This window comes from Dendrobates tinctorius, unplaced genomic scaffold (assembly GCF_039654945.1).
Source record: "Dendrobates tinctorius isolate UK_male_01 unplaced genomic scaffold, ASM3965494v1 ptg000010l, whole genome shotgun sequence".
Taxonomy (NCBI): domain Eukaryota; kingdom Metazoa; phylum Chordata; class Amphibia; order Anura; family Dendrobatidae; genus Dendrobates; species Dendrobates tinctorius.
In genome coordinates, this window is record NW_027361678.1 from 2487852 (window position 1) to 2502724 (window position 14873).

General features: G+C 42.4%; 1 protein-coding gene across 6 annotated transcripts in view; it reads right to left on the reverse strand.

Annotated features, from left to right (window-relative positions):
- ARID4A (AT-rich interaction domain 4A) overlaps positions 1-14873 on the reverse strand; it is a 145352-nt gene that overhangs the window by 70253 nt on the left and 60226 nt on the right. For all 6 annotated transcript variants that reach the window (XM_073585683.1, XM_073585690.1, XM_073585695.1 and 3 more), the window contains exon 12: positions 13268-13340. In XM_073585683.1, the coding sequence (XP_073441784.1) occupies positions 13268-13340 (73 nt within the window). The remainder of the gene's footprint in view (positions 1-13267; positions 13341-14873) is intronic.

Genomic DNA, 14873 nt, shown 5'->3' on the forward strand with positions numbered 1-14873 from the left:
ATTCAGACCCTTTGCTCAGTATTGAGTAGAAGCACCCTTTTGAGCTAGTACAGCCATGAGTCTTTTTGGGAATGATGCCACAAATTTTTCCCACCTGGATTTGGGGATCCTTTGCCATTCTTCCTTGCAGATCCTCTCCAGTTCCGTCAGGTTGGATGGTGAACAGCCATTTTCAGGTCTCTGGCTGGGCCAGTCAAGAATGGTCACAGAGTTGTTCTGAAGCCACTCCTTTGTTATTTTAGCTGTGTGCTTAGAGTCAGTCTTTTTGGAAAATTAACCTTCGGCCAAGTCTGAGGTCCAGAGCATTCTGGAAGAGGTTTTCATCCAGGATATCTCCGTACTTGGCCGCATTCATGTTTCCTTCAAACTGCAACCAGTCCTGTCCTTGCAGCTGAAAAATATCCCCATAGCATGATGCTGCCACCATCATGTTTCACTGACTGTATTGTGCAGGTGATGAGCAGTGCCTGGCTTCTCCACACACACCACTTAGAATTATCACCAAAAAGTTCTATCGTCGTCTCATCAGACCAGAGAATCTTATCTCTCATAGTCTGGGAGTCCTTCATGTGTTTTTTAGCAAACTCTATGCGGGCTTTCATATGTCTTGCACTGAGGAGAGGCTTCCGTTGGGCCACTCTGCCATAAAGGCCTGACTGGTGGATGGCCGCAGTTGACTTTGTGGAACTTTCTCCCTACTGCATCTGTGGAGCTCAGCCACAGTGATCTTAGGGTTCTTCTATACCTCTCTCACCAAGACAGCTAGGTTTAGGAAGACTTCTGGTGGTCTCAAACTTCTTCCATTTAAGGATTATGGAGGCCACTGTGCTCTCAGGAACCTTGAGTACTGCAGAAATTCTTTTGTAACCTTTGCCAGATCTGTGCCTTGCCACAATTCTGTCTCTGAGCTCCTTGGCCAGTTCCTTTGACCTCATGATTCTCATTTGGTCTGACATGCACTGTGAGGTCTTACATAGACAGTTGTGTGCCTTTACAAATCAAGTCCTATCTGTTTAATTAAACACAGCTGGACTCCAATGAAGGAGTAGAACCATCTCAAGGAGAATCGCAAGGAAATGGACAGCATGTGACTTAAATATGAGTGTCAGAGCAAAGGGTCTGAATACTTTTGACCATGTGATATTTCGGTTTTTCTTTTTTAATAAATTTGGAAAAATTTCTACATTTCTGTTTTTTTCAGTCAGAGTGTGTACATTAATGATAAAAAAATGAACATTTTGTGTTTTACCAAATGGCTGCAAAGAAACAAAAGTGAAAAATTTAAAAGGGGTCTGGATACTTTCCGTACCCATTGTATTTAGAAGAAAATAAAAAAACAAAACAAAGATATGGCTCAGACTCATGCTGCCTGTGGTTCAAGCAGCATGAATCAGCTAATGGGATCCCTTTAAAACGAATGTTTCATCAGAAAATGACATTGTTTACTTTAGGTTTCTACATTAAATGTGGACATTAAAAAATAAATGTTCATGCTTGTTTCAATTAATCTATATAAAAATTAAAGGGGCTAGCCACTACAGTACTTGTAGTCACTTGAACAAAAGAAATGTTCATGCTTGTTTCAATTAATCTATATAAAAATTAAAGGGGCTAGGCACTACAGTACTTGTCGTCACTTGAACAGAAAAATATATTAAAAACAAAAACAAACCCCCACCCCAAGCACTGATGTTGGTGCAGTGATGTTGCTGCCAGGTGTTCCAGCGCTTGTGGAATACTGCTCTGCCGCGTGAGCTCTGCAACCCATTAGCTGACACCGACTCTCATGCCACGTGAGCGCTGCAGCCAATGTCACGCAAGTGCTGTGAGAACGGGCACTGACATCACTGCAACAGCACAGGTGCTGAAGGTGTATATGCATTTTTTTTTTCTATTTTGCAAAGGAGGGGGGGAATGACGCATTTAAGAAGGGGCTGTCCAAGAAGTGGACAACCTCCTTACATCTTGCAATTTTCACACTGGCTACTAGGCCTTACATGAAACTCATACTTCCTATTGTGCACAGAAGACTTTTCAGCAGTCTCATTATCATCACAGACAGGATTACAAGGACAGAAACACTGTTGCATTACAGTACAGTGGGGAAAATAATTATTTGATCCCTTGCTGATTTTGTAATTGTGCCCACTGACAAAGACATGAACAGTCTTCTAATTTTAAGCATAGGTTGATTTTTACACTGAGAGTTAGAATATCAAAAATAAAATCCAGAAAATCACATTGTATAAATTATATAAATTTGCATTTTTTTTTCGATAAGAAATAAGTATTTGATCCCTCTGGCAAACAAGACTTAATACTTGGTGGCAAAACCCTTGTTGGCAAGCGCAGCAGTATTGTACATGATGATGAGGTTTGCGCACGTCAGGAGGAATTTTGGTCCACTCCTCTTTGCAGATGACCTCTAAATCATTAAGATTTTGAGGCTGTCGCTTGGCAACTCAGAGCTTCATCTCCCTCCATAAGTTTTCTATGGAAGTAAGGTCTGGAGACTGGCTAGGCCACTCCATGACCTTAATGTGCTTCTTTTTGAGCCACTCCTTTGTTGCCTTGGGTGTATGTTTTGGGTCATTATCTTGTTGGAAGACCCCAGTCACGACCCAATTTTAATGTCCAGGCAGAGGAAAGGAGGTTGTCACTCAGGATTTTATGGTACATTGCTCCATCCATTCTCCCATTGATGCGATGAAGTAGTCCTGTGTCCTTAGCAGAGAAACACCCCCAAAACCATAATGCTTCCACCTCCATGCTTGACAGTGGGGACAGTGTTCTTTGGGTCATAGGCAAAATTTCTCTTCCTCCAAACACGGCAAGTTGAGTTAATGCCAAAGACCTCAAGGTTTGTCTCATCTGACCACAGCACCTTCTCCCAATCACTCACAGAATCATCTAGGTGTACATAGGTAAACTTCAGACAGGCCTGCACATGTGCCTTCATGAGCAGGGGGACCTTGCGGGCACTGCAGGATTTTAAAACTTTACGGCGTAATGTGTACCAATGGTTTTCTTGGTGACTATGGTCCCAGCTGCCTTGAAATCATTAACAAGTTCCCCCCGTGTAGTTTTAGGCTGATCTATCACTTTACTCATGATCAAGGATACCCCACGAGGCAAGATTTTGCATGGTACACCTTATCGATGTCGATTGACTGCCATTTTGTATTTCTTCCACTTTCTTACTATTGCACCAACAGTTGTCTCCTTTTCACCCAGCGTCTTACTTATGGTTTTGTAGCCCATTCCAGGTTTGTGCAGGTCTATGATCTTGTCCATGACATCCTCATAAAACTCTTTGGTCATGCCCATGTTGCAGAGGTTAGAGTCTGACTGATTGAGTCTGTGGACCAGGAGTCTTTTATAAAGATGACTATATAAGACAGCTGTCTTTAATGCAGGTGACTAGTTGATTAGGAGCATCTAACTGGTCTGTAGGAGCCAGAACTCTTAATGGTTGGTAGGGGATCAAATACTTATCTTTCACTGCAAAATTTAAATAATTTACATAATTTATACAATGTGATTTTCTGGATTTTATTTTTGAAATTCTCTCTCTCAATGTTAAAATTAACCTACCCTTAAAATTATACACTGTCCATGTCTTTGTCAGTGGGAAAACTTACAAAATCAGCAAGGGATCAAATACTTATTTCCCCCATTGCAGATAATACAGGATCCATCCACCATTTACAATAGCAGAGATCACAGCTCACCTACTCCTGTAAAATGACCACTAACACCACAATACACAGTAGATAAAAAGATTTACCATTGATAATAGTTTATATCAAAGCTCACCTCCTCCTCATCCCACACAATGACTGCTAACACCTCTATATACCGTAGAGTGTAGACAACACAGGACCCACCATTGATAAGAGGTTACAGCTCACCTCCTCTCTATAGTGCAACCTTTGCCCAAATTAAACCAAGGTCATATAAGGCTTCTGTACAAACAAATGTGATCTGGGTCAAACTATTGCTGCTAATGTCCATGTGAAGAGCAGAAAGTCTGAGTCTAATATTTATCCTAGTGCCAGTGTGAAATAAGTTTTATGGGGAGGGGGGGGGGGGGGGGGGGGGGGGAGATAATATTTAACATAAAAATCTGAATTAAACAATAGGTCATTTCCGGATGACATGCCAGAGTAATATTTGCTATTAGGAACGATATATAAGTAAATAAGGGGAAAAACCAAATGCACAGAAGGTATAAAAGGAGGCTTGTGTCAGAAAGGTGTAAATGCACTGGCCGTGGTATAAATACCAAAAAATCCTAACCCCCCCCCACAAAAAAAAGAACAAATATATGATCTTGTTATTGAAAAGTCAGCTGCAATTAAAGTTTGTGAAAGAAATTCAGCTAAAATTACATAGAAACAGCCAGCTTCCAAAAACGAGATTACGTGTAAACCTCAGGCCCCCACACAGACCGACCGAACTTACAGAACAAGTCACTGCCTTGGGGAGACGAACACCCCCCCACGGCGTGGGCCCTTGGTCGGGTCAGTGGGTGAGGGACAGCCTACAGTCTGAAGCCTGGAGGCAGCCGCTGCAAAAAGTAGAAAAACTGTAATCAGCTTTATGAGGAGGTAGATAGCCCACAACTGTATGACACGTACACCGGCAGGTCTTGCTTTTGGTATATGACCAGCATCCTAGTAAGTTCCTGCAACTTTTATATACTTTGTGTGCATAAGGTAAAAACAAAACCATGTAAGAGGCACAGTAGAGGTGCACTCACATTACCACATAGCAGTTAGTAATAACCCATTACCACATAGCAGTTAGTAATAATCATCCAATAACAGAAGAATAACACATCTGAGATGTAACATGGGACCACAGGGAAGAGCAGACCTACTACTCCAGAATAACAAATCTGCAGGTCATCGGGGCATCTAGGAAATAGCAACCACAATATTGTACAGTTTCACTTGTCTTTCGCTAGGGGGACATGTCAGGGAGTCACAAAAACACTGAACTTTAGGAAGGCGAAGTTTGACCAGCTTAGAGATGCCCTTAATCTGATTGACTGGGACAATGTCCTCAGAAATAAGAATACAGAAAATAAATGGGAAATGTTTAAGAACATCCTTAATAGGCACTGTAAGCGGTTTATACCTTGTGGGAATAAAAGGACAAGAAATAGGAAAAACCCAATGTGGCTAAACAAAGAAGTAAGAGGTGCAATTAACAGTAAAAAGAAAGCATTTAAACTACTAAAGCAGGATGGCACCGTTGAAGCTCTAAAAAACTATAAGGAGAAAAATTCTTTATCTAAAAAAATAATTAAAGCTGCCAAAAAGGAAACAGAGAAGAACATTGCTGAGGTGAGTAAAACTAATCCCAAGCTGTTCTTCAACTATATCAATAGTAAAAGAATCAAAAGTGAAATTGTAGGCCCATTAAAAAATTGTGAGGAATGTATGGTTGTAGATGAGGAAAAAGCTAATATATTAAACACCTTCTTCTCCACGGTATTCACTGTGGAAAATGAAATGCTAGGTGAAATGCCGAGAGACAAAGAAAACCCTATATTAAGGCTGTGTGCCCACGTAGCGATTTTTAAGCGTTTTTGCCGCGATTTTCGGCGCGAAAACGTTTAAAAATCGTGTACAGAACGCCCCCCATGCATTCCTATGGCATTCCGCACATGCTGTGCTAATGCTGCGCTTTTTTCCGCGGCGGAATCACATCGCGGAAAAAAAATCGCAGCATGCTCATTCTTTTGTGCGGAATCGCAAAGAATTGCCGCGATTCCTCACCCATAGGAATGCATGAGAATCGCTTACTTCCCGCGAGATCTCTATAGCAACGCGAGACTACGTCATCACAGGTCTCGCAAGGCATTACTGGGAACGCTGAGGCCCAGGATGGCAGCGCGGGACGCCGGAAGGTAAATATACCCCGATTTTTTTTTTATTTCATAGGCGGCCTCAATAGTAAAAACCTGGTCACACTTGTCAAACACTATGTTTGACGAGTGTGACCAACCTGTCAATCACTTTCCAAGCGATGCTTCAAATCGCTTGGAAAGTGCTTGAATATCGCAAGCGAAAATCGCGATCATAATCGCGGTGAAATCGCGCGGAAAAAAAAGCGCGATTTCTGGGAAGGAGTGCGGTTTTTAGTGAGCGTTTTAAAACGCTACGTGGGCACATTGCCTATGGCCTCTTTCACACTTCAGTTTTTTACAATCAGTCACAATCCACCAGGTTTTGAAAAAAACGGATCCGCAATTTTCTTTTGAGGATCCTTTTTTTTCCCCATTGACTTCCATTATTGGCAGATTGTGACGGATTGCCGTCCGTTGCATCCGTTTTTTTTTGCGGATCCGCCAAAAGTTCCTGTCCGTCACCATCCTCAAAGATTTCAAAACGGAGCTTGCAACGTTTTTTTCTGTGGCGGATCCTACAGACATTCATTTAACCCGAAATTCAAAAAAAATATTCATTCTCTCTCTCTCACTCTCTCTCCTTTTCCAGGCTGCGATTCCCTTAAAATTCTTGATTTGTCGGATCCGTCAAAAAAAACCGGACAGGTGCCATCCGTTGTCATCAGTACTAAAACGGATCCGCCATCCGTCCTTTTGGCAAATTTTGACTGATGCAAAAAACTGAAGTGTGAAAGAGGCCTAAGGGTCACCAATCTAACCCAAGAAGAGATGCAAAACCGGCTAAATAAGAATTAAATAGATAAATCTCTGGGTCTGGATGGCATACACCCACGAGTACTAAGTAGCTCTAAAAGTGAACCTGGAAATTATAGGCCAGTAAGTCTAACCTCTATTGTTGGTAAAATATTTGAAGGGTTTCTGAGGGATGTTATTCTGGATTATCTCAATGAGAATAACTGTTTAACGCCATATCAGCATGGGTTTATAAGGAATCGCTCCTGTCAAACTAATCTAATCAGTTTTTATGAAGAGGTAAGCTATAGACTGGACCAAGGTGAGTCATTGGTTGTGGTAGATCTTGATTTTTCCAAAGCGTTTGATACCGTGCCACACAAGAGGTTGGTACACAAAATGAGAATGGTGGGTCTGGGGGAAAATGTGTGTAAATGGGTAAGTAACTGGCTTAGTGATAGAAAGCAGGGGGTGGTTATAAATGGTATATTCTCTAACTGGGTCGATGTGACAAGTGGGGTACCGCAGGGGTCGGTGTTGGGACCTATTCTCTTCAACATATTTATTAATGATCTGGTAGAAGGTTTGGACAGTAAAATATCGATATTTGCAGATGATACAAAACTATGTAAAGCAGTCAATACAAGAGAAGATAGTATTCTGCTACAGATGGATTTGGATAAGTTGGGAACTTGGGCCGAAAGGTGGCAGATGCAGTTTAACAATGATAAATGTAAGGTTATACACATGGGAAGAAGGAATCAATATCACCATTACACACTGAATGGTAAACCACTGGGTAAATCTGACATGGAGAAGGACTTGGGGATCCTAGTTAATGATAAACTTACCTGGAGCAGCCAGTGCCAGACAGCGGCTGCCAAGGCAAACAGGATCATGGGGTGCATTAAAAGAGGTCTGGATACACATGATGAGAGCATTATACTGCCTCTGTACAAATCTCTGGTTAGACCGCACATGGAGTAGTGTACAGTTTTGGGCACCGGTGCTCAGGAAGGATATAATGGAACAAGAGCGGGTACAAAGGAGGGCAACAAAATTAATAAAGGGGATGGGGAAACTACAATACCCAGAGAGATTAGAAAAATTAGGATTATTTAGTCTAGAAAAAAGACGACTGAGGGGCGATCTAATAACCATGTATAAGTATATAAGGGGACAATACAAATAGCTCTCCGAGGATCTGTTTATACCAAGGAAGGTGACGGTCACAAGGGGGCATTCTCTGCGTCTGGAGGAGAAAAGGTTTTTCCACCAACATAGAAGAGGATTCTTTACAGTTAGGGCAGTGAGAATCTGGAATTCCCTGCCTGAGGAGGTGGTGATGGCAAACTCAGTCGAAGGGTTCAAGAGAGGCCTCGATGTCTTCCTGGAGCGTAACAATATTGTATCTTACATTTATTGTTAGGTTCTTTAGAAGGACGTAGATCTGGGGATTTATTCTGACAGAATTTTTTAGGCTGAACTGGATGGACTAATGTCTTTTTTCGGCCTTACTAACTATGTTACTACTACTGGGAAGGGTAGACCATAGGATTGGTGATAACTTGCTGATCGGTGGGGGCCTGATTGCTGAGATTAGCATACTGGGGACTTTTAGCCCTGTTACCTAATGAAGCGACAAGAGGGATGCCCGACGGGCGCTCCATTCATTCTCTCTGGGGCTGCAGGAAATAGGAGCACAGCTCTCAGCAGCCCCATAGGGAATGAATGGAGAGACAGTAGGGCATGTTAATTGTGGGAGAAAAGTTCCCCATTGTGCTGATCTTTGGGGGGTTCTCATCTATCAGACCCCAAATGAGGAACAAATCATTACCCTATATGTAGTAAAGATAAGTTTGGCACAACACGGTGGACCAATGGTGTTCTTCAAAGAGTAGCAACTGAAACGGGTCTTCAATTTCTTCAGCTCTGCCACCCATCAAGGATAATTATATTATATACTAGATTAAGGCCCGATGCAATCGCATCGGGAGGAAACAACCCTCTCACTCCGTCTCTCATACTCACGCCGTCATCGCTGCTGCTCCAATCCTCGACATCTTTTTCCGCCGGCGTCATCCTGGATCCAGACGTTGTCCACGCCGGCGACATGTTCTTGCAGCGACGCCATCTTGAGTATTGCCGGATTTCGCCGATCCAAGATGGCGTCGCCGCAAGAACATGTCGTCGGCGTGGACAACGTCTGCATCCAGGATGGCGTCAGCGAAATCTCGCGAGATTTCGCTGACGCCATCTTGGATCCCGATGTCGTCCACGCCGGCGGAAGATGTCGGGGATCGTGGAGCAGCCGCGATGACGGCGTGAGTATGAGAGACGGAGTGAGAGAAAGGGTCGTATGTGGAGTGAAAGATGGGGGGGACGTGAGTGGAGATGGTGAAAGGTGAGAGGAGTGTGTGTTGAGGAGGTGTGTGTGTTGAGGAGGAGTGTGTGTTGAGGGTTAACATGGCAAGAGGTGTGTGGTGGATGTGAAGTCACCAAGTTACAACCGGACGGAAGCTGCTTAGCGTATTTATTATTATATATATATATATATATATATATTTTAAGGAATACCATTGCCATGTTTTCTAGTTCTACACTGCTGTGACCACGTTATGTATCCCTCAGGATGCAGCTCAGCAGAAATTATTTTGGTGGAGACGTCATCACGTCAACTGCTGGGCAAGAAGGAGCCGAGGTTGGCCCATCCAACTCATTGCCATATAGCGAGAGCGATGTGTAAAAACTATTGGTTTGCAGGGAATGGATGGTTAGGATCCCAATTACGGGACATGTAACGTGGCGTCAGCAGTATGGAATCGGTAAACCTGATGTCAGGTCCCTTTTTAAGTTGTTTTAGGAAAGAACCCAAAGTATTTTCTAAAATGATTTATTTTTCTGAATCTGTTCAGGTTTCCCTCCAGTTTACATGCGACGCTGATGGAGGAGGTTTCCCGATGCTAGATCTCAGCCCTAATCAGTTAACACAGTGACGACTGCCATCCCACAAGACGGCTGTTCCCTCCACGTGTAGGCGACAGGTAGCCCTTAATTCCAGCATGCTGCGAGTGTGTGGGAGATGTTCTCTTGACATATATTTTTTTCTAGAATGGAAATTATTATTTTTTTTTTCCTGAGACTAATCCAGTATACTGCATCAGCGAACTCTAGGGGGCAGCATGCTGATTAAACAGAAAGGGAACAGAAAAATTAAAAAAAATTCCCAAAAGCTAAAAATACAAATGCAGCATCCAATCCCCCATTTTTCCCATCTCAGTATCCTATTCAAAATGTTCCAGAATGCTAAAGAAACGTTTTTTTTTTGACAGGCTGTACACTAAAGAGCTGGTGTCCAGCAATGAATGCGCATTACCTTGTGCATTTCACACTTTCCAACATATCATGCTTCAAACATAAAGATACCAAATGTAAATTTTTGGTGAGGAATCAACAAGTGGGACACAATTGTGAAGTTGAACGAAATTTATCGGTTATTTTAAATTTTTGTGGAAATTCAAAAACTGAAAAGTGGGGCGTGCAATATTATTCGGCCTCTTTAATTTAATACTTTGTTGCGCCACCTTTTGCTGCGATTACAGTTGCAAGTCGCTTGGGGTATGTCTCTATCAGTTTTGTACATCGAGAGACTGAAATTCTTGCCCATTCTTCCTTGGCAAACAGCTCGAGCTCAGTGAGGTTTGATGAAGATCGTTTGTGAACAGCAGTTTTCAGCTCTTTCCGCAGATTCTCGATTGGATTCAGGTCTGGACTTTGACTTGGCCATTCTAACACCTGGATACGTTTATTTGTGAACCATTCCATTGTAGATTTTGCTTTATGTTTGGGATCATTGTCTTGTTGGAAGACAAATCTCCGGCCCAGTCTCAGGTCTTTTGCAGATTCCAACAGGTTTTCTTCAAGAATGGTTCTGTATTTGGCTCCATCCATCTTCCTATCAATTTTAGCCATCTTCCTTGTCCCTGCTGAAGAAAAGCAGCCCAAACCATGATGCTGCCACCATCATGTTTGACAGTGGGGATGGTGTTTTTCAGGGTGATGAGATATGTTGCCTTTACGTCAAATATATCGTTTGGCATTGTTGCAAAAAGTTCGATTTTGGTTTCATCTGACTAGACACCTTCTTCCACGTTTGGTATGTCTCCCAGGTGGCTTGTTGCTAACTTTAAATGACACTTTTTATGGATATCTTTGAGAAATGGCTTTCTTCTTGCCACTCTTCCATAAAGGCCAGATTTGTGCAGTGTACGACTGATTGTTGTCCTATGGACAGACTGTCCCACCTCAGCTGTAGATCTCTGCAGTTCATCCAGAGTGATCATGGGCCTCTTGGCTGCATCTCTGATCAGTCTCCTCCTTGTTTGAGATGAAAGTTTAGAGGGACAGCCGGGTCTTGTTAGATTTGAAGTGGTATGATACTCCTTCCATTTCAATATGATCTCTTGCACAGTGCTCCTTGGGATGTTTAAAGGTTTGGAAATCATTTTGTATCCAAATCCGGCTTTAGGGTGTGTGCACATGTAAGTGTTTTTTTTCTCGCATTTAAGCGTTTTTACTGTCAAAAACGCTTACAAGCATCCCATTCATTTTAATGAATTCCGCACTTTTTGTGCATATTTTTTCGCGGACAAAAACGCATCGCGGTAAAATCCGCAGCATGCTCATTAATTTTGCGGAATAATCCGCATTTCTAACTATATTCTATGAGACTGGGGATGCTCTAGAAAAAACGCATAAAAAAGCGCAAAAAACACGCGTTTCCTGGGAAGGAGTCCAGTTTCTAGTCAGGAATTTTTTGCATATGTGGGTACATAGTTTTAAATTTCTGCACAACAGTATCACCAACCTACCTGTTGTGTTCCTTGGTTTTCACGATGCTCTCTGTGCTTCAAACAGAACCCTGAGACTATCACAGAGCAGGTGCATTTATACGGAGACTTGATTACCCATAGGTGGATTATATTTATCATCATTAGTCATTTAGGACAATATTGGATCATTCAGAGATCCACAATGAACTTCTGGAGTGAGTTTGCGGTACTGAAAGTAACGGGGCAGAAAAACATTGCACACCTCACTTTTCACTTTTGAATTTCCACAAAAATGTAAAATAACCAATAAATTTTGTTCAACTTCACAATTGTGTCCCACTTGTTGATTCTTCCCCAAAAATTTACATTTGGAATTTTTATGCTTGAAGCATGATATATGAGAAAAGGTTGAAAAGTTCCAGGGAGGCGAATACTTTCGCAAGGCACTGTACAATCACGATGAATAAATGGAAAAGGAAATGTTATGTCATCCTCCGGCAGCCTCTAGTAGCGTCATCTCCACCTGCAAACTCTAAATTACTTCCTCAGAAAATGGAGATAATCCGGCAAATATTAAATCAGGAGGAGGGCGATACAGCTGCAGGTATTTTTCTCTAATTATGTGTTGCAACAAGTAAGAGAGCATTTCAAAACATATTTTCTAAACCAGGGCTTAAAAAGGGGCATGACAGTCTGGAAAATTTGGATAGGTGGTACCTGTCAGATAGGTCAGGGTGCAACTCCTGAGACCCCCAGATTAGATGATTTCTGTCCCTCTTGTATGCAACAGGGGTCATGCATGCATGCATACTGCCACTGCATTCATTCTGTATAGCCAAGTACAGTGTCAGAAAGAGACAATGAATTAGGCGGCGGGGGACATGTTGGACAGCCGCTTCATTTAAGTTCTGACAAACTGTGGACAACCCCACACACACACACACACACACACACACACACACACACACTGATCTAGCAGTTGTCACTTATACCGCGGATAGGTGTTAAAATGCATCCAGCATGTAATTGGGATTTTATAAAAAGCAGACGCCAAGATCAGGTTTCCGGAGCTGCTACTTGCAACGTCTTTGTATTTCTTAAGCACTTTCTTCCCTGAGCAGGTACTAGACCTCTGTAGAAGTATGTCGCCAATTATTACTCCACAATACACAGGACTCTATTAGTGAACTACTACTTCCCATAATGTGAATAACACTCAGATTACGGTTCTTCCAATCTTCAAGCGGCCAGCGTGGATCTGTGCTTATGTTGTGCAGGAAAAAAAAAAAAAAGAGCCCATGTTGGGACAGGTAAGGGCTGCCAAGCCGAATTACTGCCACACCTAGATAATTAATGGGTACACGTATCTGAGGTATCCTTGCTTTTGGAAACCTAATCTCCTATAGCCATCCATATTGTTTTGTGAGTACTTTATTCTACAGTAAGAGGAAGTAATGAATAAAGAATCCTCCAAAAAAAAAAAAAAAAAAAAAAAATCTCAGAAGAAATTCTATGGACAAGTGAGGCATAAGGCACACACCACCTCAAAAACACAGCGCCGGAGAAAATGGGAATCCATAATGGTAGCGTACATCAAACGCGTTTCAGCCAATCCTGGTCTAATAGAAGTCATTTTCTAAACTGGTCTCTTTCTCATACATGGGCCAATTTGATTTTTGCTGGATTTATTAGGTGCGGATACTACGGAGATGATGGGAGTAGTGGTATGATGATTTCCAGTGTTTGTAGTCTATATGTGCGCTGGCGCCCCTCGACACCACCTTACCTCTGTCTTCCATAAACTTGTAAAGCTGCTGCAGGAAGTTGTCCCTTTCAATGGGGTCAGCTTCTTCCTCCGGCTACATGGAAGAAAAACAAAAGAAAGATGTCAGAAATTGTGCAAGATTACTGTTCAGTAGATGAAAGGAAAGTCATTTTGCTAAAGAATTAGGACGGTGGAATTAGTAGAAAGACTACGGTCTGGGCTACGCGGCAACGTAGGCCAAGTCAAATCCCAATATGAGGGAAGCCGTTCTGACTTACATCTTATGTTCACGTTAATTTGCTGGCTGTAATAAAACCACATTGGCTTTCGTCACTGCTCGATGTAGCATCAACATAGTGATGTGCGTCGTGGCCAAAATCAGCCTAAAGCTAGAACATTAGGAAATTGGTCAGCCAAACAGTGGACAACCATCTCTTCAGACTCCCCCATACACTAGTGCTCGGCCAAGATTTTGTGATATCTATGGGGAAGAGCACAGTCCGGTAGTAACTTACCCATACACAGAACACAAATAAAGGGGACTGAATTCCAACCATCCGGTGCCATATCCCCAGACATAATCTGTCAGGGGACAGTCGGAAAGGCCTCCATACACATTAGATGGTTGACAATCAGGACACAAAATTGTCAGGTTGTGCTGACTTGTCTATTGTGTATTGAGGCAGGTTATCCAGATGGTAAGGCCGGGATCACACATGCGAGAAATACGGCCGAGTCTCGCATGTTAATACCCGGCACTGCCGCTGTCACTCAGGAGCGGAGCATGCGGCTGCACGCTCCGATCCGAGAACGGCGGCGGTGCCGGGTATTAACATGTGAGACTCGGCCGTGTTTCTCGCATGTGTGATCCCGGCCTTAAGGTGTTGTACCAGATCTGAAAAACAAGGCTGCTTTTTTAAGAAACCACGCTGGCCCTGGCCATGGGATATGTATGGTATTTTAGAAGGTGGAGCTGAGCTATATTACCGTGTACAACCCAAAAGCACAACCAATGTAATTTATTATTTATGGCCGGATAGAAGTTTTAAAGGAAACATAGAAAGACACTTTGGTGAAAGCTGGGTCTGAAAGGGTGGTAAATAACCCCAAAATGTAAAGAAAACCAAATTATAATGTAATGTACTGTCCCATTTGCCCTATACTAAGCATAAACCACAATTTAAGTTTTGCCTGGAGTTTTCCTTAAAGGGCATAAACTAGTAAGAGAGATAAAATTCCTATTACATATAACGCCTCTACTATTTAGCAGTTTCTCATGTACCAGTTTTGGGAAAGCGGAGTGAAAACCAAAAATGCAACCCTTGCAGCTTTCCCAGAGGATGGGATCCAGCTTTTCTAGAGTTCTCAATGGCACACCTGCACGGGATACACAGTTTCTTTCCCATTTTACTATTTGCACAATTATACACAGCTCGTTAGATCTACCGTTCAGAAACCCAGAAAAAAAAAAAAAAAGAAAAGCTTATAGAAAGACAAAAGCAGGAAAGCTGAGTGACAACCCTCATTACAGCTCCCTCAGGGTAGAAACCCAGTTTTCTCAGGTCTCTGAATAGCAAATGCCATATTATGTTGTAATAGAGGCCGACACACAAAGCGCTGCATATGT